The sequence below is a fragment of the Schistocerca gregaria genome, chromosome 8 (genome assembly GCF_023897955.1).
Source record: "Schistocerca gregaria isolate iqSchGreg1 chromosome 8, iqSchGreg1.2, whole genome shotgun sequence".
In the NCBI taxonomy this organism is placed as follows: Eukaryota; Metazoa; Arthropoda; class Insecta; order Orthoptera; family Acrididae; genus Schistocerca; species Schistocerca gregaria.
In genome coordinates, this window is record NC_064927.1 from 457744831 (window position 1) to 457772274 (window position 27444).

Genomic DNA, 27444 nt, shown 5'->3' on the forward strand with positions numbered 1-27444 from the left:
GTACTTCCCGGATTTCTCTTTGGTGTTGCGCATTAATTTGATTCTGATTTTGTTTGAATTTCCTAATTTGTTCGCACTCTTGTGTGTCATTAAAGACTACCGGTTGTGTGTCATTCAGATTATCATCTACCTTCATAGATAAATTATTTAGCTGATCCGAAAGTTCAACTACTTTCTCTGATAATGAGCTAATTTCCTCCATGTGTCTTTCTGAACCAATTTTCAGAGTATCTACTGTGTCCTTTAAGTTTTCTTGAGTTTCTGCAAGTTGCGTAACCGAATCGGTAGATGCAACTGAGTCAATTTTAGCTTGCAAGTCTCATGATTTTCATGAACAATAGTTTGTAGCCGGCCGCGGTGGTCTCGCGGTTCTAGGCGCGCAGTCCGGAACCGTGCGACTGCTACGGTCGCAGGTTCGAATCCTGCCTCGGGCATGGATGTGTGTGATGTCCTTAGGTTAGTTAGATTTAAGTAGTTCTAAGTTATAGGGGACTAATGACCACAGCAGTTGAGTCCCATAGTGCTCAGAACCATTAGAACCATTAGAATAGTTTGCAGTTCTTTTTGGCTGCTTTGTGATTCTGTAATGCATTTCCATGCCGCGAAACAATAGGTTGGAAATGCTCACAAATTTGTGTTTTTACGTCATTACAGACTTTTTGACATTTCGACCCGATTTTATGTAATTCAGTAGTTAAATCTTCACGTGTTTGTTCAAGCGTATGTTCCACTGAGTCTAACTTTTGAAGCTTTTGTTTCATAGCGTCTAACTTTTGAAGATTTTGTTCCATTGTGTCTAACATTTGAAGCTTTGTCCCATTTGTTGCATTAATTGTAATAACAATGCACTGGTGTCTGAAACATCTTCCTCCGTGCTATTCGGCAATGCATTTGAACCGGCAATATTCACAGTTTGAAAAACAGAAAATGTGTCTTGACTTATTTGAGAAAACGGTGAGGACGCAAAACCTGAATCTACAGTATTTGCAAGATTGTGTCCTGTCATTTCGGATTCCTGAGGCAAACTGTTGCTGACCGATCGATCGATAATATTTCCCTCTTCACTAATTGTTTCACTGTCTACACCATTGTTTGCAGCCCCCTCCATTTCTCTATGTACAATTACCAAATTACTACTTTGAACATTAGTTAATTCATTGCATGGTGGCGCTAACACACTGCTTCCGTCTTCACTGTCATTTCTCAGTTTACATTGGAGCCTAGTATCACGTTTTTCACACGCCATTATCGTCACAATATTTCACACGATAACACAGAAAAGCACTATTTGAAGAGCAAAAATAAGAGAACACATTAACATAGCACTGAAAATACACTCCTGGAAATGGAAAAAAAAAACACATTGACACCGGTGTGTCAGACACACCATACTTGCTCCGGACACTGCGAGAGGGCTGTACAAGCAATGATCACACGCACAGCACAGCGGACACACCAGGAACCGCGGTGTTGGCTGTCGAATGGCGCTAGCTGCGCAGCATTTGTGCACCGCCGCCGTCAGTGTCAGCCAGTTTGCCGTGGCATACGGAGCTCCATCGCAGTCTTTAACACTGGTAGCATGCCGCGACAGCGTGGACGTGAACCGTATGTGCAGTTGACGGACTTTGAGCGAGGGCGTATAGTGGGCATGCGGGAGGCCAGGTGGACGTACCGCCGAATTGCTCAACACGTGGGGCGTGAGGTCTCCACAGTACATCGATGTTGTCGCCAGTGGTCGGCGGAAGGTGCACGTGCCCGTCGACCTGGGACCGGACCGCAGCGACGCACGGATGCACGCCAAGACCGTAGGATCCTACGCAGTGCCGTAGGGGACCGCACCGCCTCTTCCCAGCAAATTAGGGACGCTGATGCTCCTGGGGTATCGGCGAGGACCATTCGCAACCGTCTCCATGAAGCTGGGCTACGGTCCCGCACACTGTTAGGCCGTCTTCCGCTCACGCCCCAACATCGTGCAGCCCGCCTCCAGTGGTATCGCGACAGGCGTGAATGGAGGTACAAATGGAGACGTGTTGTCTTCAGCGATGAGAGTCGCTTCTGCCTTGGTGCCAATGATGGTCGTATGCGTGTTTGGCGCCGTGCAGGTGAGTGCCACAATCAGGACTACATACGACCTAGGCACACAGGGCCAACACCCGGCATCATGGTGTGGGGAGCGATCTCTTACACTGGCCGTACACCTCTGGTGATCGTCGAGGGGACATTGAATAGTGCACGGTACATCCAAACCGTCATCAAACCCACTGTTCTACCATTCCTTGACTCGCAAGGGAACTTGCTGTTCCAACAGGACAATGCACGTCCGCATGTATCCCGTGCCACCCAACGTGCTCTAGAAGGTGTAAGTCAACTACCCTGGCCAGCAAGATCTCCGGATCTGTCCCCCAATGAGCATGTTTGGGACTGGATGAAGCGTCTGCACGTCCAGCACGAACGCTGGTCCAACTGAGGCGCTAGGTGGAAATGGCATGGCAAGCTGTTCCACAGGATTACATCCAGCATCTCTACGATCGTCTCCATGGGAGAATAGCAGCCTGCATTGCTGCGAAAGGTGGATATACACTGTACTAGTGCCGACATTGTGCATGCTCTGTTTCCTGTGTCTATGTGCCTGTGATTCTGTCTGTGTGATCATGTGATGTATCTGACCCCAGGAATGTGTCAATAAAGTTTCCCCTTCCTGGGACAATGAATTCACGGTGTTCTTATTTCAATTTCCAGGAGTGTAATATCTCGTCAATTGCAAGCGCAGCTGCGAAATACTTGCTGCAAATCTACATGCATGCCATAACTGTTTTACAGTACAACAATGAAAAACTACAACTACAAAGGAAATTGTCTCTATAATTACGCTCTAGCAATAAACAAAAGCTACACTAATTACACAAACTACAAGGAAAAAAATCAGAAGATTCCAGTGAGGTATCCTCGGCTAAGGGTCGACATATGAAACGTCCCCTTAGAAAAATTATACATGACTGTGCTTAAACTGACACACAATATTTTTAGCGCAACGCAATCTGACTTTCAAAAATCCCTACAAAAAAATGGCCCTGACTAACATTAACCTATACGTTTCACAAATCGCTTACCTCACAAAAATCTTTGTTACTCGAACTACTGCAATACAGCGAGCACCACTACTGCGAGCTAAATAAAAGATTCAAACTACGGAATTACACTAATTACAGATAGGGATAGTTAGCAAATGAAAGATTTTAATAGGGAACAAACAATGTATTTACCTTAATATCATCAAAAGTCATAATATATATAGCAGTTCATGACATCCAGTCTTACAAATTTCAAAACTCCGCCATTTCTCTCCCCACATCCATCACTGCTGGCGGCTCACCTCCATCTGCGCAACGCTATGCGCTGTTAACATCCAGCTGCCCAACACTACAATGGCGAGTATTACAACAATGCCAACCAGCCACTGACTGCACACAGCACAGCCTGTGATTTTCATACAGAGCGCTAAGTGGCGTTACCAATATAAAAACCTAAACAGACTATTTACAAGATAAACATTCAACGTGCCTTTGAATGATGCTGGAAATCATGTACAGCAGATAAAGTGTCGATCGATAGTCTGAAGGTCAATTTTTAATTTAGAATCTTACAATTTTGTAGCCTATTTGAAGGTATTTGTCTTGTTAATGTTGTGGACAATGCAGTTTTATTTGCTGTAACAAATGTCTACACGACTACTCAGCAATTCACAGCAAAGTGCCCGACAGATTATATCTCTACCGTTACGCTCTCTGAGAGCCCGAGCGAAAAGTGAACACACAAGTCTTTCCGCACAAGCTCTGATTTCTTCTTATTACTACGATCGTTTCTCCTTACGTAGCAGTGCGGCAGTGAAATAACTTCGCATTCAGAGAATAAAGTTTGTAATTGAGATTTCGTAAAAAATATCTGTCTCCTTTTTAAAATTATTTTTGTTTAATTTTTTAGTCATCTGTCTTCGATCGGTTTAATGCTCCCGCCACGAAAGCTTCTCCCGTGTCGAAGTTCTCATCCCGGAGTACCACTTGCAACCTACGTCCCCAACTGGATATATTCCTATCTTTGTCTTCCGATACACGCTTCACCCTCTACAGGTCCCTCCAGTATCATGGAGGTTATTCTCCGATGTCTTAACAGATATCCCATCATCCTCTCCCTTCTTCTTGTCAGTGTTTTCTACATAGTCGTTTCCTCTCCCGTTCTGTGCAGGACCTCCTCATTCGTTACCTTATCAGTCCACTTAATTTTCAATAACCGTCTGTAGCACATCTCACATGCTTCGTTTCTCTTCTGCTTCGGTTTTACCACAGCCCACGTTTCACTATCATACAATGGTGTACTCCAAACGTACATTGTCAGATTTTTCTTCCTCAAATTAAGGCTTATGGCTGATACTACTAGGCCAAGAATGCCCTTTTTGACAGTGCAAGTCTGCTTCGATGTCCTCATTGCTTCGTCCATCACTAGGTAGTAGAATCCCTCAACATCATCTACTTCGTGCTGCGGGCCTATGGGGTATCGTCTCAGTTGTGCGACTGGATTCGTGATTTCCTGTCAGTAAGGTCGCAGTTCGTAGTAATAGACGGCAAATCATAGCGTAAAACTGAAGTGATATCAGGTGCTCCCCAGGGAAGCGTCCTGGGACCTCTGCTGTTCCTGATCTATATAAATGACCTGGGTGACAATCTGAGCAGTTCTCTTAGGTTGTTCGCAGATGATGCTGTAATTTACCGTCTAGTAAGGTCATCCGAAGACCAGTATCAGTTGCAAAGCGATTTAGAAAAGATTGCTGTATGGTGTGGCAGATGGCAGTTGACGTTAAATAACGAAAAGTGTGAGGTGATCCAGATGAGTTCCAAAAGAAATCCGTTGGAATTCGATTACTCGATAAATAGTACAATTCCCAAGGCTGTCAATTCAACTAAGTACCTGGGTGTAAAAATTACGAACGACTTCAGTTGGAAAGACCACATAGAAAATACTGTGGGGAAGGCGAGCCAAAGGTTGCGTTTCATTGGCAGGACACTTAGAAGATGCAAGTCCACTAAAGAGACAGCTTACACTACACTCGTTTCGTCCTCTGTTAGAATATTGCTGCGCGGTGTGGGATCCTTACCAGGTGGGATTGACGGAGGACATCGAAAGGGTGCAAAAAAAGGCAGCTCGTTTTGTATTATCACGTAATAGGGGAGAGGGTGTGGCAGATATGATACGCGAATTGGGATGGAAGTCATTACAGCATAGACGTTTTTCGTCGCGGCGAGACCTTTTTACGAAATTTCAGTCACCAACTTTCCCTTCCGAATGCGAAAATATTTTGTTGAGCCCAACCTACATAGGTAGGAATGATCATCAGAATAAAATAAGAGAAATCAGAGCTCGAACAGAAAGGTTTAGGTGTTCGTTTTTCCCGCTCGCTGTTCGGGAGTGGAATAGTAGAGAGATAGTATGATTGTGGTTCGATGAACCCTCTGCCAAGCACTTAAATGTGAATTGCAGAGTAGTCATGTAGATGTAGATGTGACCATCTATCATGATGTTAAGTTTCTCGCTGTTCTCATTTCTGCTGCATCTCATTACTTTCCTATTCCTTCGATTTACTCACAGTCTATATTCTGTCCTCGTTAGGGTGTTCATTCCGTTCAACAGATAATGTAATTCTCCTTCACTTTCACTGAGAATAGCTATGTTATCAACGAATCGTATCATTTCACCTTAAATTTTAATTCCACTCTCGAACCGTTCTGTTATTACCACCATTGCATCTTCGATGTAATTACCATTATTGTTTCTTCGATGTATAGGTTGAACAGTGGGTGCGAAAGACTACATCTGTGCTCTACACCCTTTTTAATCCGAGCACTTGGTTTCCCACTCTTACTGTTTCCCCTTGGCTCTTGTTCTTATTGTATATTATCCGCATTCCCCTACAGCTTACCCCTACTTCTTTCAGAATTTTGAACATCTTGAGCCATTTTACATTGCTGAACACTTTTTCCAGTTCCTTATTCCCATTATCGACCGAAACGTCAGAACTGCCTGAGTGGTGCCCTTATTTTTCTTAAAGCCAAACTGATCGTCACCCAGCAGATCCCCAAGTTTCTTTTCCATTCTTCTGTATATGATTTTGTGAGTGACTTGGGTGCATGAGCTGTTAAGCTGATAATTCTCGCACTTCCTGACTCTTACTATCTTCGGAATTTTGTGGGTGATATTTTTCCGAAAGTCAAATGGTATATCACCAGACTGATAAATTCAAAACACAAACTTGAATTGTCGTTTACTTGTCAATTAGCCCAATGATGTCAGAATTTCTGATGGTTTGCTGTCTATCCCTTCTACCTTATTTAATTTTTTGGTATTTCAAAGCTCTTTTAAATTCTGATTCTAATTGTGAATCCCCTGTCTCTTGTAAATCTACCCCTGTCTCTTCTTCTGTCACATCAGGCAGGTCTTCCCCTTCACAGAGCCATTCAATGTACTCTTTCCACTCATCCGATCTTTGCTCTGCATTTAACAGTGGAAATCACTCACGAGCGTCTTCTAACCAAACTGCGTGCCTATGGAATATCACCTCAGTTGAGCGACTGGATTCGTGATTCCCTGTCCGAAATGTCACAGGTTGTAGTAATAGATGGAAAATCTTCGAGTAAAACGGCAGTAATATCCGGCGATCCTCAAGGAAGTGTTATAGGCCCTCTATTGTTCCTGGTCTATATTAACGACATAGGAAACAATTTGAGTAGCCCTCATAGATTATTTGCAGATGATGCTGTCATTCACCCTCTTGTAAAGTCATCAGTGACCAAAACAAATTGCAAAATGATTTAGATAAGATATCTGTATGGTGCGAAAAGTGGAAACTGGCCCTGAATAAAGAAAAGTGTGAAGTTATTCACACGAGTACTAAAAGAAATCCGCTAAATTTCGATTACGCGATAAGTCAACAAATCTGAAGGCTGCAAATGCAGCTAAATACTTAGGGATTATAATTACAAATACCATAAATTTGAATGATCACATAGATAGTGTTGTGGGTGGAGTCAACCAAAGACTGCGATTCATTGGCAGAACACTCATAAGGTGCAACAGATGTACTGAAGAGACTGCTTAGACCACACTTGTCCGCCCTCTTCTGCAGTACTGCAGGGCGTTGTGGGATCCACAGCAGGTGGGACTGACGGATGACATCGAAAAAGTTCGAAGAAGGGCGGCTCGTTTTGTATTATCGCGAAATAGCGGAGATAGTGCCACAGGCATGATAAGTGAAGTGAAGTATAAATCATTAAAACAAAGGCATTTTCGTTGCGAAGGGATCTTCTCATGAAATTTCAATCATCAGTTTTCTCCTCCGATTGCGAAAACATTCCGTTTGCACCCACCTACATAGAGAGAAATAATCAGTAACCACGTAGATGAGGATGTAGATAGATGCTCTGCCCACGAATAAGCCTACTGGATAGTTCTACTGCATGCGTCTACAAGCGTTACACCCAATCATTTGTATGAGTTTACAGATTCCATTTGTAACTTATCAATATTATATTCACAGGATACTACGGTTTTTCGTTTTGTAAACTACACAGCGTTATATTTCTCAACATTTAAAGCAAGTTGACAGTCGTTGGACCACTCTGAAATGAATATTTGTGGAGCTTCGTTCAGACTGTACTTCATTACAGATAACTGTATCATCTGAGAAATTTTAATGGCCAGTAGTGTTTTATCATTGTCCGCAAGACCATAAATATAACACACGAACAACAAGGGACACAAAACATTTCCGTGGCGTGCATCCATATTTACTTCTACATACGTCGATGACTCTCTGTCCAACAGAACTTGCTGTGTCCTATCTACCAAGAAATTCGCAACCTAGACGTAAATGTGGTACTTAGTCAAAAGCTTTTCGGCTGCAGACGATCCGAGCAGACTGCTCAGATTATTTCCTAAATCCTCCATACAGATTAGGGACAGCAGAAAGCTTGTAACACTTCCATTGGGAACACCAGGTATCACTTTCCGTCGAATATTACGGACTGTTTCCTTTCTAAGACGAAATCAGAGTACATGATTTCGAGTATCATACAAAGGTGCGCTAACTGTTGCCCCAATCTGTTTCCCTTTTTTCTTTTAGACAAATCATTTCACAAGAAAATGTTGTAAATCTGTGGCAATGTTTTATCGGACCAAAGTGCTGAGGTCATCCGTCCCTAAGCCTACACACTACTTAATCTAACTTATGCTAAGAACAACACACACACCCTAGCCTGAGGGAGGACTCGAACCTCCGACGGCGGCAGCCGCCCATACCGTGGCAAGGTGCTTCAAGACCGCTCGGCTACCCCGCACTGCCATTTCACAAGACATTTGAGCCTTAATGGAAGTGTGTTTCATTCTCCAAGGAAAAATAGTCTCTACGAGAAAAAACGTCACCTCAGAAAGGAATTATCTGATAGGACACAAATCGGTAGGTGTGAGGTACAATTGAAACTGGATGATTTGTTCAAGAGAAACAGCTTCACAAATTGAGCAAGTCAACAATGCGTTCGATAACCTCTGACCCTTATGCGAGCAGTTACTCGGCGTGGCATTGAGTGGCAGAGTTGGACGGCCTCCTCAGCGATGTCGTGACAAGTTCTGTCCAAGTGAACAAAATGCCCGAAACGTTCTCAACATGGGAGAGATTTGGCGACCTTGCTTATCAATGTAGGGTTTAGCAAACGGGCATTATCTAGCTGAAACATAAGCCAAGGATGGCTTGACATGAAGGGCAACAAAACGGTGTGGAGAAGATCGTCGACATGCCGCTGTGCCGTAGTGGTGCCTCGAATGAAAAACAAAGGGCTCATGCTATGAATACAAATGGCAAGCCAGACCATCATTCCTGGTTGCCGGGACACTTGGTGGGCGACATTCAGGCTGGTATGTCACTACTGTTGTGGAAGTCTCCATCTACGTCATCGGACTGGAACGTCATCTACTGGAGTGGAATTGTCTTGAGGGATGAGTCCCGCATGGAAGTGAGCCCTGATGACCAGCAGACACTTGTCTGTAGACGCCCACACAGCGGAAGAACATCAGTCTGACTGTCGTGAGAACCAGGAGTGATGGTCAGGGTCGCCATTTCTTTTCATATCGGGACCCCTTCGCTTGTCATCCGCCGCATCATTACATCACAGCGGTACATCAACGGTGTCCTGCGCCCAATTTTGGAGCCCTTCATGTCAAGCTATTCTGGGCTTATACAGTACTGACCAATGAAATTGCTACACTGCGAAGATGACCAGCTACAGACGCCAAATTTAACCGACAGGAAGAAGTTGCAGTGATACGCAAATGATTAGCTTTTTAGAGCATTCACACAAGGTTGGTGCCGGTGAAGACACCTACAGAGTGCTGTCATGAGGAAAGTTTCCAACCGATTTCTCATGTATAAAACGGCAGTTGACCGGCTTTGCCTTGTGAAACGTCGTTGTGATGCCTCGTGTAAGGACGAGAAATGCGTACCATCACGTTTCCGACTGTGATAAAGGTCGGATTGTATCCTATAGCAATTGCGGTTTTTCGTACCGCGATATTGCTGCTCGCGTTGGTCGAGATCCAATGACTGTTAGCAGAATATGGAATCGGTGGGTTCAGGAGGGTAATACGGGACGCCGTGCAGGGTCCGAACGGTATCGTATCACTAGCAATTGCGGTTTTTCGTACCGCGATATTGCTGCTCGCGTTGGTCGAGATCCAATGACTGTTAGCAGAATATGGAATCGGTGGGTTCAGGAGAGTAATACGGGACGCCATGCAGGATCTGAACGATCTCGTATCATTAGCAGTCGAGTTGACAGGCATCTTATCCGCACGGCTGAAACGTGTCGTGCAGTCACGTCTCGATCCCTGAGTCAACAGATGGAGACGTTTGCAAGACAACAACCATCTGCACAGTTCGACGACGTTTGCAGCAGCATGGACTATCAGCTCGGAGACCATGGCTGCGGTTACCCTTGACGCTGCATCACAGACAGGATCGCCTGCTATGGTGTACTCAACAACGAACCTGGGTGCACGAATGGCAAAACGTAATTTGTCGGATGAATCCAGGTTCTGTTTACAGCATCATGATGGTCGCATCCGTGTTTGGCGACATCGCGGTGAACGCACATTGGAAGCGTCTATTCATCATCGCCATACTGGCATATCACCCGGCGTGATGGTATGGGGTGCCATTGGTTACACGTCTCGGTCACCTCTTCTTCACATTGACGGCACTTTGAACAGTAGACATAACAGTTCAGATGTGTTACGACCCGTGGCTCTACCCTTCATTCGATCCCTGCAGAACCCTGCATTTGAGCAGGATAATGCAGTACCGCATATTGCAGGTCCTGTACGGGCCTTTCTGGATACAGAGAATGCTCGACTGCAGCCCTTGCCAGCACATTCTCTCGATCTTTCACCAGTTGAAAACGTCTGGTCAATGGTTGCAGAGCACCTGGCTCGGCACAATACCCAGTCACTACGCTTGATGAACTGTGGTATCGTGTTGAAGCTGGATGGGCAGCTGTAGACGCCATGCAAGCTCTGTTTGACTCAATGCCCAGGCGTATGAAGGCCGTTATTAGGGCCAGAGGTGGTTGTTATGGGTACTGATTTCTCAGGGACTATGCACCCAGACTGCGTGAAAATGTAATTACATGTCAGTTCTAGTATAATATATTTGTTCAATGAATACCCGTTTATCATCTGCTTTTCTTCTTGGTGTAGCAATTTTAATGGCCAGTAGTGTATTTCGGCAAGATAATTCCATCTACACATGCCAAGAGTTTCTGCTCCTTCTCTTCGTGCTTGCCAAACCACACCTCGGCCAGTAAGATCTCCGGATCTCTCTCCAGTTAAGAACTTTCTGGGCATTATGGGAATAGTCCTCCAAGCATATAGGACTTTTGGCTGTCTAATGAGCCAGCTGGATAGGATTTGGCACGATATCCCTCAGAAGGACATCCAATAACGCTTCCATTCAGTACCTAGCCGAATAACAGCTTGTACAAGGGTCTGAGGTTAACCATTGCATTATTGACTTGGCCATCCCACTTGGATAATTGCTCCGTGGTGTGTTCCTTTCCCCCAGTTCACTCGGATGGCTTGCTACCTTTCAGTACAGCTCACCGGCTTTGAGAGGATGTCTTGCAAGCGCTGCTGGACACCGATTCCCTTCTTGGGCCTGAGCAGGGCGTAGACGGTGTCGACGTCGGGATAGGAGCGCAGCAGCTTCTCCAGCAGCACCTTGCCCACAAAGCCGGTGGCTCCCGTCACCAGCACACAGCGGCCTCTGAAGAAACGCTGCACGGGTGTTCCCTTCTGGAGCTGGGGCTCCTCGCAGCCGATCACAGCGAGCCGGTGGACTTGTTGCTCGCTGCTGGAGTCCGGAACGGCCTCCATCTGTGGGACCTGCGTCTCTGTATCCCCGTCGTTGACGATCATCTTCTTTACAATGACTGGACTCGAATCTGAGGACACAACATTCCTGGTTGAGATCTTGATAATTGTCAGTCAGTTAAGTGCAGAATGCAGCGAATCAAACACTCATCGTACACATAGTGCAAGATGGCAAGAACTATGCCCCTTACATGAAGTCATTAAAGATCACCTAACTCACGTTGAGCTGAACAAAAATGACTGACAAGGCACAATTCATCTTGTGGAGGGTATAGTATGGACGTATTGGAATAATTAATGTCGGGTGATGGTTTTAAAGTAATTCACACGACATGAAAACTTCATGGAAACGAGTCGATTTACTGGACGCTAGTTTACCACAGGGAAGTGTTTAGAGTTGACCGTGGCCGGCTGGGGAACGGTGAAGGGAAGCGTCAATAGGCAGCTTAGGCCGGCTGAAGCTCTGAGAAAGTGGTAACAGGGCGCGACCTCCAGCTGCATTAACATGAGTGACAGCATGGGTGGTTGACCCCATGCTGGTGTACCGGGAAGCAGACGGAGAACTTGTATGCCTGTTGATAAATGTCCGTCGTCCCATTTTCAGTGAAACATGTGAGAAAGACGCACAAAGCTACGGTGGAGCGGTCAACAGAGGTCAAAGTATGCATGTTTGTGACTATAGCAACTTCACGCTGAATTCACGGTCCGCAGAGTCTGAAGTAAATAAGGTGAAGAGCGACAGAATGAAATACGCTGGCCTGCGATGGGAACGTAGGATCAAGAAATTTGAAGTACTCTCCTGGGAGTCAGAATTGCGAAAAAATTGGTGTTTTGTGCAGACGCTAACTTTGGTGGGTGGTCTGGGAGGAGCTAAATAGCAGAAGTTGAGAGGAAGGGAAATTTTGTGGAATTTGTTCACTTCCCAGAGCAGGCATTGGTCGGCACTGGGAAGCGACGCATAATTAACGCGCCTTGCATTGCAACTGGCGTAAGTGATTTTGCTGGAGGGAAAACCGAGGCGAAGAGCGGACTGTGAGAAGTCTCTGTAGGGGTCTTCTGTTCCCAGTTTGCCTAGAGTGCGGACGTGGCGTTTTTTACTCAGCTTGCCTGAGAAAGAGTGAGCATCTCTGCAGTTTAGGACTTCGCAAATGGAACGATTGAACTTGGAGATAGGAAGTTTTGGTTCAGCTATGTACTGAGCAAGATAGCTAGGAGTGAATAGACGAGCGTAGCCTTGCAGCACCACGAGGTCGGCCGACGTCCACACAACGACGCCGCCCCGCCACGCTGTATTCGGTGATATTGCGCCCGCTCCGGCCACTGATTAATTATTTGGATCACGTCGGCAAAGTTTCCATGAGGGTTTCATGGGCCGTGTATTGTAGAATTCTTCTCGCACTTCGCATTATGCCTGGGTCAATCGATAGGAATTGCTTTTGAGTTATCGCGCTTTACTCGACGCAAACGCAATTTATTACCACTGCCTGGTAGGAGAGTCATGTAATGTTATGATTGAAGGTCGTGAGTTAAAATAAATTTGTGCTAATCGACTGCATCTGTTTTAAATCAAGTAGTTGAAATCCCAAGACACTTCCTTAATTAATTTTATGTTCAAAATTTGCATCTGGTGTTTAATAGCTGAATATAACATCAATGTGCACACCTTTTTAATTAAAAGTGATCAATTCTGAATCAATGAATGTCAACACTGCCACCGCAGTTCAATCAGGAGTCACAGGGCCTTATTACTTTCTTTGCATTATCCAATATTGTGGCAGTTTTACACTCCCTGTTGATCTGTTAGTCAATTAGCTGGGGTGAACACACGCCAAAACCAGATAAGTGACGGGTGGGGTGTTACAATAGATACGGTTTCCTCCCATTCCACGTGCAACGCCCAAGTCCAGGATCCTGTACGAAGAGTTAACGCTGCCATTTATACTATTCGAACGATGTCTGAAGCAAGTGATTGTTCGACACGAAAATTAGTCTATTTTGCTTATTTTCATTCGTTCATGTCGATGGTGTTATATTTTGGGGTAATTTTTCCCATTATCAAAGGATATTTTTATCTCAGGAACGGGCAGTTCGGGGAATAAGTGCTGTAAATTCGCGAACCTCTTATCGACCCCTGTTCACTAGCCTGGATACTCTGACACTGGCCTCTCAATACATATATTCATTAATGTCGTTTCTTGTTAACACTATCAGCTTATTCCCGAGAATCACCAGCTTTAACTCAGTTAATACTAGGCAGAAATCCAATCTGCATTTGGATCGCACTTCCTTGACTCTTGTGCAGAAAAGTGTGCAGTATTCTACTGCGTCCATTCTGTCCAGGAGTTCCTTGGAAAATTAAGCTGATTCCTATGTTATACTGTTGATTACACGTACTTAAACTAATGGGTTGCCTTTTTTGCGTTCGTAAACATTTTATTTTATCTGTTATTACTTTTATGTTGTAATTTCATGTACTCACACGTTCCATGACCATGGAGATTTGCTCCTCAATGTGATCGTACGGAACTAAACATGCAAAATAAAATAAATAAATAAATAACATTATTAACAGTTATTACATTATCCACTGTTCAGTCAGATCTGACGGGGAAGAGATGGTAGAGAAAATCATGAGATAGACGGTGAGTTTCAGAATATAGGAAAGTTTGTTGCGAAAAACTTCAAGGCGCTATGTTAGGCCCCCTGTTATAAATGATGTCATTTTCCCTTAATTGGACAGTATTCTTTAGTCTAGCACCAACAGCTGTTTCCAACCTCTGTGCTCTTTATTAATTCTTGGGACAGAAAGACGAAAGAAAGGCATGAGGTACCTCAAGCATTAATTAAATACACTACAGGCCATTAAAAGCGCTACACCAAGAAGAAATGCAGATGATAAACGGGTATTCATTGCACAAATTTATTATACTAGAACTGACATGTGATTACATTTTCACGCAATTTGGGTGTATAGATCATGAGAAATCAGTACCCAGAACAACCACCTCTGACCGTAATAACGGCCTTGATACGCCTGGACGTTGAGTCAAACAGAGCTTGGATGGTGTGTAGAGGTACAGCTGCCCATGCAGCTTCAACACGATACCACCATCAAGAGTAGTGACTGGCGTATTGTGACAAGCCAGTTGCTCGGCCACCATTGTCCAGACGTTTTCAATTGGTGAGAGATCTGGAGAATGTGCCGGCCAGGGCAGCAGTCGGACATTTTCTGTAACCAGAAAGGCCCGTACAGGAGATGCAACATGCGGTCGTGCATTATCCTGCTGAAATGTAGGGTTTCGCAGGGATGGAATGAAGGATACAGCAATGGGTCATAACACATTTGAAATGTAACGTCCACTATTCAAAGTGCCGTCAATGCGAACAAGAGGTCACTGAGACGTGTAAGCATTGGCACCCCATAGCATCACGCCGTGCGGTCTGCCAGTATGGCGATGACGAATAGACGCTTCCAATGTGCGTTCACCGCGATATCGCCAAACACGGATGCGACCATCATGATGCTGTAAACAGAACCTGGATTCATCCGAGAAATTACGTTTTGCCATTCGTGCACCCAGTTTCGTCGTTGAGTACACCATCGCCGGCGCTCCTGTTTGTGATGCAGCGTCAAGGGTAACCGTAGCCATGGTGTCCGAGCTGATAGTCCATGCTGCTTCAAACGTAATCGAACTGTTCGTGCAGATGGTTGTTGTCTTGCAAACGTCCCCATCTGTTGACTCAGGGATCGAGATGTGGCTGCACGATCCGTTACAGCCATGCGGATAAGATGCCTGTCATCTCGACTGCTAGTGATACGACGCTGCTGGGATCCAGCAGGGCGTTCCGTATTACGCTCCTGAACCTACCGATTCCATATACTGCTAGTAGTCATTGCGTCTCGAACAACGCTAGCTGCAGTGTCGAGATACGATAAACCGCAATCGCGATAGGCTGCAATCCGACCTTTATCAATGTCGGTGATCGCACGCATTTCTCCTCCTTACACGAGGTATGACAAAAACGTTTTACCAGGCAACACCGGTCAACTGCTGTTTGTGTATGAGAAATCGGTTGGACAGTTTCCTCATGAAAGCACGTTGTAGGTGTCACCAACGGCGCCAACCTTGTGTGAATGCTCTGAAAAGCTAATCATTTGCATATCACTGCATCTTCTTCCGGTCGGTTAAATTTCGCGTCTGTAGCACGTAATCTTCGTAGTGTATCAAAAAAATTGCTCTGAGCACTATGGGACTTGACATCTGAGGTCATCAGTCCTCTAGAACTTAGAACTACTTAAACCTAACTAGCCTAAGGACATCACACACTCTCAATAAAATTCTTCTGGGTTAAAGAACGCATTGTCATTTATAAAATTCCAACGTTTCGGCGTCTGTTGCAAGACGCCTTCCTCAGGGTGTGTTGCTAACTGCTGAATGAGCGCAAGTGTGGGTACATATATACTATGGAAGAGTGTTGTGATTGGGTGTGAGGATGAGGAGGAAGAGTACTAGGAGTTCATTTTATTGGCGTTTGCATTGCGTCTTGTTATTGGCGGAAATAGGCGTTTTCCATTGGAGTTTTCCTTTACTGCCTGCCATTGGTGGAAATCGGCGAATAGGAGACTTAGCGTAGCGTTGTTTACTAACTGCCTAGTATCGACTAGGCCGCGTCAGCGCTCTGTGTACCATCCTCCGCTGTGGCCTACCGCACGCCTGTTGCTTTGCGCGAGCTGTCCTTCCGCAAAGCTGTCACAGCAGGCGGCCAAGACGCTGGAAGTCTGTACCCGTCTTCTCTGTTCATATTATCGGGTCGCTTGGCTATTTCTATAGCCTCTCTAATCTTCCTCCTCAAACTAAACGGCTGTTTCGCCAGTACTCGGGCCTCTCGAAATTTGATGTTCATCCTGCACTGCTCATGATGTTCTGACACCGCTGATTTGCTATATTGTTTGAGGCGGATATATCTCTCATGTTCAGTTAGCCTCGTGCTTATTGGACGCCCAGTCTCACCTACATACACCAGTCCACATTCACACTCGATTTCATAAACTCCGGCGGCATGAAACTTGTCAATTGTATCTTTTGTCGAGCCCAGAATGTCTTTTATTTTGTTGTTGCTACGAAAAATCGGCTTAATACCTGCCCGACGGAGAATTTTGCCTAGACGTTCAGTAACCCCTTGTTCATACGGTAGCACGGCAGTATTCTGTGCTTCGTTCTGTATTTCCCTGTTGCCCTCCTCCTTCGGCGCCATGGTTTTGCGTATCAGCCTCATGTCGTAGCCATTAGCTCCAAAAATGGTCCTGAGGTTCTGCAGTTCAGCTTGCAGGTTGCATTCATCGCTGATCCTGTAGGCTCTCTTAGTTAAAGTTCGCAGGGACGAATTCTTTTGCTGCATAAATGACAATGCGGTGTCTAACCCAGAAGAATTTTATTGACATTGACAACGGCCGCGGAAGCCTACGGTTACATTCGACATAACACACATCCATGCAGAATTCGAACCTGCGACCGTAGAGGTCGTGCGGTTCCAGACTATAGCGCCTAGGACCGCTCAGCCACTCCGGCCGGCATGAGGATGCAAATCAGGTTTGCTTTAAATAAGTGCTATAACTGTCAAGTGCGTTAGTAACATTTGTGATTTGGGCGTAGATAGATGTTAGTCAAGAATGCCTTTAAGGCAACGAAGCACGTTTTCACCAGCTCACTTTGAACGAGATGCTGGATCTAGCGTCCGTGGTACAGAAACACTTGGAAGGGATACAGTCAAATGATTGTCGACAGTGGTGGTCACGGGAAGGTACAGTCGAAACAGGAAGAGACTCCTGAGGGCCACTTGGCGATACCGAGAGGAAAAACCTCAGTGTTCGGAGCGCATGGTACTGATTCTGGAGGAGCGATCTGAGCAGTAGGTGTCACTACAGTAACTCAACGAACTGTTAGCAGTCGGTTATTTCAACGACAGCTCCAGAGACAGACATCCTGTAGCGTGCATTCCACTGACCCCAAATCACCGCGATTTGGCATTTCCGTGGTGTCAAGTGAGAACTCACTGAACGGTGGAGTGGAGGTGTGTTGTGTTTTATGATGAAAGCTGGTTCTGCCGCGGTGCCAGTGATGGCGGTGTGTAGGTTAGGAGGAGGACTGTTGAATACCAGCCTCAACCAGTCTGCGTATGAGACATGCTGGACCTACAACTGGAGTTATGGTGCGGGCTGTGATTTTTATAACACTAGGAGAACTCCCTTGGCTATCCCGCGCACCCTGACTACAAATTTGTACCTCAATTGCTGATTCGACCTGTTGTGCTGCTATTCATGAACACCATTCCAAATGGTTCAAATGGCTCGATCACTATGGGACTTAACATCTTAGGTCATCAGTCCGCTTGAACTTAGAACTACTTAAACCTAACTGACCTAAGGACATCACACACATCCATGTCCGAGGCAAGATTCGAACCTGCGACTGTAGCGGTCGCGCGGTTACAGACTGAAGCGCCTAGAACCGCTTGGCCACACCGGCCGGCGAACTCCATTCCAGGGGGTGTTTTCGAACATGTTAAGGCTCTTCTACAAATCGCTATTATAATTCAACATGTCCTACAGAGTGTCGAGATGTTGCGTTGGCCTGGTCCACCAACTGATCTGTCTCCAGTCGATCACGTATGGGACACCATCGGACTACATCTACCTTTTACTGACAGACGAACTGCAACTGGCATTCCACAAACACGTCCGGAACCCGTACGAAAAAATTCATGTACGTTTGCATTCTTGCATTCAACATTCTGGTGGTTACACCTGTTATTAATGTAGGCTATTTTATTAACTTAGAAATTTACAGACTCTCTTGAGACGATTGCAGCAAATCTTACATCAGACAAACAAGTAGAAATTTCAAACTAAGGTTCGAAGAACACGCGTGGAACAGTGAAAGTAATCAGCCAACATTTTACATGCGCCTACGAAACCAGAAAAAATAGGAATGCAGTAAAAATTCTACACAGTATACCCAAAGTTCAAAGAACACACTATTAATATTTAGGAAGAACTTGAAATCTACAACCAAGTAGACGCGTACCCGAACAAAATTCTTAATGAACAAACAGAAATAAAACGTAAAAAAATATGTGCGATACACCACTGACATCCTAAAGAAAAAGGATAAATTTTTAACGCTTCACGACACATAATAACAGAACAGAATACTCAACAAAAATGTCTTTGTACGAGAAGCGAAAGAAATTATAGTTGTACAATTCTTACTGTGTACATATTCACTAATAATATCCATTGTAAACAATAAGCACGCACGACACGTCCTCGTCGCGATGTAAATATAATGACTGAATAAAGTGACAACTGCACCAAAAACGTGAAAGATGTATGTAATAATGCTAAAAGTTCATTCTGTGGCCGAGCATAATATGTGTATCGTAACAATCGACACTGTCGACAGAGACCTGCATAAGTTACCATCTGGCACAAGCTGAATGTTGATGAAGATCTACTGCCTACTTAAGACAAAACGACCTTCAACAACACGACAGAAAACAGAACAACAGTCTTGGAACACTCCAGACTACGTCTTAATATAAATAAAACTAAATACTTGTCGAGAAACGCAAACAGTCAAGATAGACGGTGTACATCTGCCAAAGACAAACTTCTTTAAGTACCTTGTCTCAATAATCGACCACTCGTTCCTGAAACCACAGACCACGTCAGCAAGGCATAGCTTGAATGGCGGACAATCATTGGCGTGCTTCATCTACATCTACATGATTACTCTGCAATTCACATTTAAGTGCTTGGCAGAGGGTTAATCGAACCACAATCATACTATCTCCCTGCCATTCCACTCCCGAACAGCGGGAAATACGAACACCTAAACCTTTCTGTTCGAGCTCTGATTTCTCTTATTCTATTTTGATGACCATTCCTACCCATGTAGGTTGGGCTCAACAAGGTATTTTCGCATTCGGAAGAGAAAGTTGGTGACTGAAATTTCGTAAATAGATCTCGCCGCGACGAAAACCGTCTTTCCTTTAATGACTTCCATCCCAACTCGCGTATCATATCTGCCACATTCTCCGCCCTATTACGTGATAATACAAAACGAGGTGCCCTTTTCTGCACCCTTTCGATATCCTCCGTCAATCCCACCTTGTAAGGATCCCACACCCAATATTCTAACAGAGGACGAACGAGTGTAGTGGAAGCTGTCTCTTTAGTGGACTTGTTGCATCTTCTAAGTGTCCTGCCAATGAAACGCTTCGTGTGAAAAATATCCCGGACCAATTCAAGTGGAAAATATACCGCTCTACTATGCCTCCAGTTGCATTGAGTGGTATGTGGTATAAAATGTCAGCCCGGAATAAATTTCTACCTTTATATTGATTCTAGTTTTTCTTCGTATACCTCTCAAGCTCATGCATTTTGTTTCTTTTTACCTCCATTCAGTGGTTCGTAAGCCATTTTTCGAATTTAACTGTTGTCATAGAGCGCGACCGCTACGGTCGCAGGTTCGAATCCTGCCTCGGGCATGGTTGTGTGTGATATCCTTAGGTTAGTTAGGTTAAAGTTGTTCTAAGTTCTAGGGGACTTATGACCTCAGCAGTTGAGTCCCACAGTGCTCAGAGCCATTTGTTGTCACAGAGACCTTTTCCTGTGAATCTACTTGCAGGTAACGCCGTCTCTGCTGCAGCCAAGTGTTAATCTAAAACATTTTTTAAGATCTCTGGTAACAGAGTGTGTAATTGCGGGTGTAATTTGAATGGTACAACACACCTACTCTTGTTATTCTACATCTGAATTACTTTTATACATACGTTTTTATAAGTTATGTCTACATAGGTAAGTAAGTCTTGTCATGATCGATGTACCAGTGTAATTCTATTATCTTTCTGTCTTCTTCCTCTTCTTCTCCCTCATTATTTGGATCCTCTTCTCTGGCTCTCTGGCTCCGTTTGATGCGAACTTGTGCTTGATGGAGACCCACCATCATCAAGTCTATACGGTAAGTATTTTTACTTAAAGCACTAAGCACTCCGTTTTCAGGCCACATGTGGCTCATCTGGACCATCCGACCGCCGTATCATCCTCAGATGAGGATGCGGGTAAGAGGGACGTCTGGTTAGCACACTGCTCTCCCGATCGTTATGATGGTTTTCTTTCACCGGAGCCGCCACTATTCGGTCGAGTAGTTCCTCAATTGGCATCATGAGGCTGAGTGCACCCCGAAAAATAGCAACAATGCAGTCCAGTAGTTTACGTTTCCAAAGGAGAATGTAATAAATGGCTCACTGCAGCCTATAATGCGGTTAAGACACTGTATGCACCTCTTCTGGCCCCTGCGTGTACGTTATATGCGTTTATCTGAAAGCGATAAAGGCGAATACTTGGATGGGTGGCCATTCGTCCTGCCGAGCGCTGTTGGCAAGTGGGGTGCACTCAGCACTTGTGAGGCAAACTGAGGAGCTACTTGATTGAGGAGTAGCGGCTCCAGTCTCGTAAACTGACACACAGCCGGGAGAGCGGTGTGGTGCCCACATGCTCCTCCATATCCACATCCAGTGACTCCTGTGGGCTGAGGTTGACACGGCGGCCGGTAGGTGCCGTTGGGCCTTCCAAGACCGAGTTTAGTTCAGGTTTAGATAAAGGCGAATTGTAATATCCTTGTAAGATGCGGTGACTGATTTCCTGCCTCTTCCATGTCCCCTCCGATCTCGTCCTACTACTGTAATAACCGTGTCGACAACAGCCTAGTAATCATCCTAGTTCCTTTAATAATTTATCAAAAGCGCACCGTTACCGTACATCCACAGCAACATTAGTTGATCAAAACATGGAAAGAATGCCGAGCGGAGTGGCCGCCCGGTTTGAGGCGCTATGTCACGGATTGCGCGGCCTCTCTCTCCGGAGGTTCGAGTCCTCCCTCGGGCATAGGTGTGGGTTAGTTCCAGTAGTGTGTAAGTCTAGGGACCGATGACCTCGGCAGTTTGGTCCCTTAGGAATTCACACACATTTCGTCATTTTTTCGTGGAAAGAAATATTTGACGAGGAATCTAGATACACGTCCCAGTAGATGGACGGCTGAATAATACAAAAAATCACTATTCCTAAGACTGGCTTCATGATTTTGATAAGATTTCGTTCATATGACGTGCATCAGTAGTTGACGATAGCGCAGGTACGGTACTTGAAAACAAGAGAATGTTGCGTGATTTGATCAGGGCATACAAGGGACATATCCAAAAAGTAAGAATACAGCTGTTAAAAATCGAAAAATGATTGTATTTTAATGGAACTTGCGCCTTACGTGTCAAAATATGTCACCATGACCTCATCACCGTTCAAAAAGCGGTGTTTACCTAGTAAATGGTTCATTTTAGTGAAAAGATGGTACTCTGAGGATGCCACGTCAGGAGAGTAAGGTGAATGAGTCACAATATAATATGAATGCGTCACGAGTGAGCCGGATGGTATGGGGTCTATCGTTGTCATAAAGGTGTGGCGCATCACGAGTGAGCGTTCCCTTCTTTTGACTTCCATGTTTTTTAAAGCTTCTGTAGGGTCTCAAAATATGCATCGACATTGATGGCAGGTCCCTTTGGGCACGAAACCGACCAAGAAAAGCCCTTTCCGGTCCCAAAACAAGGACGCCACGACATTTCACATTACCAACACAAGTAATACAATACTAAAAAAGTATATGTTTGTGTCTACAGTCGCAGCTTATACATTTTTGCCTACTTTCGAAACACAGTACAATCCTGAAGCCATTCTATGATCAAAAAATACGATTACATTGTTACAACATGTAAAGACATTGCTTTCCCCGAAAGTCAGTAATATTTTTTTCTTTTGTGCATTACCTTGTTATAGTACGCATGTATCATTTATTTCAACTATACTCTATTTGTTAATACGTCACATTATTTCTTCATTCATTCTTCTACTATTTTATATTTTATATTGTACGAATATGAATGTTCTGGTTCTATATGCTTTGTAAATCTTTGGTTAGCCTAGGAGAAGTACTGTGTCAGAGACAGAGTGAACGATTATCGATAGAGATCGTGCGATTTGTCGTGGTATCGTGGCCTGTTCGCGGGTGTAAAACGATGCAAAGTTCGGCGTGAAAGACGGTGATACGCGGAGGAACAATTAATTACAGTGCGTCCGCTGTGTTAATAGAAGATCGTGCATTATTAAGTGAACAGTAAAACCTAAAAAGTATATCGAGTGTTTGCGGTGACGATTTTACAAACTGTGTGAACTTGTGACAATTAGCCATGAATCAAACACCATTGTCGTGTGGAGACACTAACTGTTAGAATTGTGTGAAAGTGGAACAAACCAAAATGTTAAGTAAAAGAACAGTGCTGTGATTTCATCAAGAAACATTTATTATATCGTCCAAACTTCTTAAAGGCGACGACGTAAATTACACGGACCGTTATAGTGATAAACACGTAACTGTTTTCCTGTGGCAACATTGTTAAAGAATTGTGCCAAGTATTGGCATTAAGCGGCCATATATCTTAATACTAAAGACATTGCATAATTCCGACCTACCCGCACCGCGTGAGTAATAAACTTTTAATAATAAAAAGTTGCGCGCGTAACGACAACGCACACACTGGAACTATTATTATCGCACCAGTGCTGCCAGCTCATTCGACTACAACGGAGACGTGGACCACCACCGTAACTGGAATATTAATGAAACAGGAGGATCCATCATTATCTTCACGCCACGTACCAGGATTCCTTCACACATCGTCCGCGCGGACCACTGCTGACGTCATCGCACTGCCTGCAGCAACAGTTAAGACATTAAAAGAAAATTATTACGCTCTCATAATTTTATTTTAATGTTTGTTTGTGACTTCTTTTGTAGGGAGTACATATTTTATTTTTTGTGTAGTAAAATTAGCTACCATAAAATTACGTATATTACCAGCTGATGCTGTCCGCCGTTACTGCTTGAAAACTGCACCTATTTTCTCATTGGATGTCAGCTTCAAAACAAAATTGTGTATTTCGCGGGCATCTAGCAGATGCGCTATGTCTACGTAGGCCCCTACAATAATTTATTTTTACTTCTGCAGGTATACTGGAATTATATTGACTTTAATTGTTCATTTGGCCCCCGTTATTTAGATTTAAATTGACGTCTTATTGGCCTCACATAAGATTCTGCACAAAGACTAAGCCAATTTCTTTTTTTCGTCCATATCTAACTAAGGTTATCAGATTCCTTGTATAGGTCAAGTTTTATTATTTAAAAGTTTTTCTTTTTTTTAGAAGTAGAGGACCAGTTTCTTTACAAACAGTAGTGGCATAGCAATTAAAAAACATTATGTTTTATGACAGCAAAATAGGCAAAATAAATAAATTACCACTGTACACAGAACTGAATCGAGAAAGGATTCACCATCAGTTTGAAAACATTCAAGAAATTCGCTTGTTCTGGAGTCGACATTTTTGGCACGCACCACGCACGCGACTTCTTAAACTCAAGAATTCGTGACACAATTTCACCCAGCAGTCTCTGAGAAACGTGTGAGAAACCCTCTTTCAGGAAGACAGAATCATGCAACGGTCATCGCTAACTTTTTCCTCAAGCTGCTGCACAAGCTCTTCTGAAGTGACGGACGATCTCCCACTTCTTTCTGCGTCGTGGATGTCGGTACGCCCTTCCGTATCAACCCTAACCCCGATGATTCATTATGTCGCGTCCGTAGGTTTCAACAAGTTGGTGGTGGATACCGGCCGCTGATGCGTTAGGCAGAGCGAGGAACCGAAAGACAGCACGAAGTCACAAACACCAGAGGTGGAGCAAACGCAGGGCGCACGTGTTACGCTGCTGCAACGGCATAGGCGCTTGAGTGTTTTTTCGACCGGTACGAACTCTTCTACACGTCACAGGAGCCAACTTTGAAAAAAAAAACTGTGTCTTTCACAACATTTGTATTCTTACTATCTGGATGTATCTTGTATAACGCTTAATTTCACAATGTTGTTGATAAGGAAATTAGTACCTCCGTAAGTTACCACATAGAAGCGGACCACGTGAAAAGAGCTGGAATTCCCCCCTCCGCGCCTCTGTTATTGTGTAGTAACTTACCGACATCGGGAAACAACCGTTTTAGCAGGTAGCCCGACAATATCAAATCAGCGTCGTGCCTGTTTTCCTGCCACTGCGAAAAACCCACAGTTGAGGAGACCATCTCACAGGCCAGATCTGTTTACTCAGACAGTGATGAAATCAAACAAGCGTGCCTACAAAGGAGCATTTAACGAAGAAGTGTATAATAAACGTAAGTTTTTGTGTAAGGGCAACGTAAGAATGTCCCTGATGTTAACAGGGGCTAATACATACATTAAGGATCTTGTTCATTTGCCTGAAAAAATAAAAAATCACGAAAACTCGCCTTACACAAAAGTTTGTAAGTGGGAGTAGCGAAAGCTTAAACATTATTTCGTTCTTTCCCTGAACTGTACATAATTATGTACAAAACAACAAAATTCCTAAAAACAGTTCTTTCTTTTTCAGATAAGTTATGTGTATTATTATTATTATTATTATTATTATTATTATTATTATTATTATTTCTTTCCTTTCTCAGACGTTATGTCTGGTTAAAAATGGGAAGTGAGGCGGACCTTGATCAAGCGTGACTTCCTTTTAACTGTACAGTATATGTTACATTGCATTTAGGAACTTTCGGGTAATTGAACATGCATCGTTGATTACAGATTTCTGTAGTTGTATATATACATTTGGATGTAGCTGTATTGCGTTGATGTACTGATGGATATTGCGTGGTATGACTCCTGTAGTTGATAGCATAATTGGTATAATGTCAACTTTATCCTGATGCCGCATGTCCTTGACTTCCTCAGCCAGATGGATGTATTTTTCAATTTTTTCTCCTGTTTTCTTCTGTGTATTTGTTGTATTGGGTATGGATATTTCGATTTGTGTGTAAATTTCTTCTTTTTATTGGTATGATGTCAGGTTTGTTATGTGGTGGTGTTTTATCTGTTATAGTGGTTCTGTTCCAGTATAATTTGTATTTATCATTCTCCAGTACATTTTGTGGTGCATTCTTGTATGTGGGAACGTGTTGTTTTATTAGTTTATGTTCTATGGCAAGTTGATGTATTATTTTTGCTACATTGTCATGTCTTCTGGGGTATTCTGTATTTGCTAGTATTGTACAGCCGCTTGTGATGTGATCTGCTGTTTCTATTAGTTGTTTGCAAAGTCTGCATTTATCTGTTGTGGTATTGGGATCTTTAATAATATGCTTGCTGTAATATCTGGAGTTTATTGTTTGATCCTGTATTACAATCATGAATCCTTCCGTCTCACTGTACATATTGCCTTTTCTTAGCCATGCGTTGGATGCATCTTGATCGATGTATGGCTGTGTTAGATGATACGGGTGCTTGCCATGTAGTGTTTTTCTTTTTCCATTATTATTATTATTATTATTATTGTTACTATTATTGTTATTGGCAATGGTTATAGTTGTATAAACGTGTTGAAAAGCATTTTATACAGCAGATGCTATTAATTTCGTACACTCAAATTTATCTGGATCTAAAAATTTGCAAACACCCAGAATGTTTAATCACGAGCTGCCACTGCGTGTAAGTGATGTATGCACATCGTTGTGGAAAAGTAAGACACGTCGCAAGTTGTGTAATTTCTGTGAGACAACACTGGTGTGGCCGGCCTGTGTGGCCGAGCTGTTCTAAGCGCTACGGTCTGGAACCGCGAGACCACTACGGTCGCAGTTTCGAATCCTGCCTCGGGCATGGATGTGTGTGATGTCCTTAGGTTAGTTAGGTTCTCAATTATAGGGGACTGATGACCTCAGCAGTTAAGTCTGAACCACTGGTGTGAACATGTTGTGATTGTGAGAGAAACTTGTTGGCTTCATGTCACCGTGCAGAGAATCAGCGAAGATATGTTTTGTCTTTAAAAACCTTAGAATACTATTTTAGGGTACTATTATTCTCTAATGTCTAATGCATTAAGTACTTAAGATGACGATGTATTTGACGGAATCATTGTAATGCACGCATGCTATTTGCCTGTCATGGATTCTTGAAGGAGGTGTATTTTGAAGCGTTGGTCTTAATTTACGATTATTTGAACGAGTGCTTAGCATGACGGTTTTCCTAACAGACTCTTTCTAATGCGTTGACATTAACTGTTAAGTTTGCCACTTTGAGACTTGCCACATTTTAAAGGTTCCATTAAATCTGTTTCTGGCGCTTATGAGATTAATGTTGATATGACAAGTGAGTAATATTTTGGTTTGTTGGCTAGTTTCTTGTTAATGGCAATCAATGATTAATTTTCTGCTGCATGTGTTTTTTTTTTTTTCAATTATTGTGCATTAGTGAGAAAGCTTACGACTGATACAATGATGAATCCTTTGGATCTGCAATATCAAAGAATATTAGTTCATGTGTTTTCATATCGCCTCAGGTATTCATTCTGATGCATCACTGTGTTCGAGTCTAGTCTGTAGTAACAAAATCTGGTATATTATCGCTGTTTTCTTAAGATTTTCTCTACTCGGTAAATTTTGATAAATGTATTTCAGAATGTTTCCCAACTACCGCTCAATCAGTCGCTCCATACCTTTACATCCACGTTCCCATTACAGTAGAGAAAGAGAACGTTTACACCAGCAGTACAAGATCGTTATTAATAGGTACAATGGTTCCAATCGGGAGAGATGACTGCCCAGATCAGCAAGCCTAGGATCGAGATACGAGAGACAGAGGTGGAAGGGATACTGACGCACGTAGTGGTCTGGCCTATACATTGGTGGTGAGAGGACGGGAGGAGGTGTGGGTGCCGTAGTGAATGTGTGTAGGCCTGGGGCAGCGAAAAATCATACGACTGAAGAAACTGTAAGCACTGAACCTCTGTCGTAAACAAC

At 43.7% G+C, this 27444-nt stretch overlaps 1 protein-coding gene across 5 annotated transcripts in view; it reads right to left on the minus strand.

Moving 5' to 3' along the window:
- The window catches only part of LOC126284782 (putative fatty acyl-CoA reductase CG5065), a 192888-nt gene that overhangs the window by 110814 nt on the left and 54630 nt on the right, over positions 1-27444 (minus strand). For 4 of the 5 annotated variants that reach the window (XM_049983946.1, XM_049983947.1, XM_049983944.1 and 1 more), the window contains exon 2: positions 11197-11537. The exons of the other annotated variant lie outside the window; for it this stretch is intronic. In XM_049983946.1, coding sequence (XP_049839903.1) covers positions 11197-11511 — 315 coding nt within the window. In that variant the 5' untranslated portion in view covers positions 11512-11537. The remainder of the gene's footprint in view (positions 1-11196; positions 11538-27444) is intronic. 5 annotated transcript variants of the gene reach the window in all.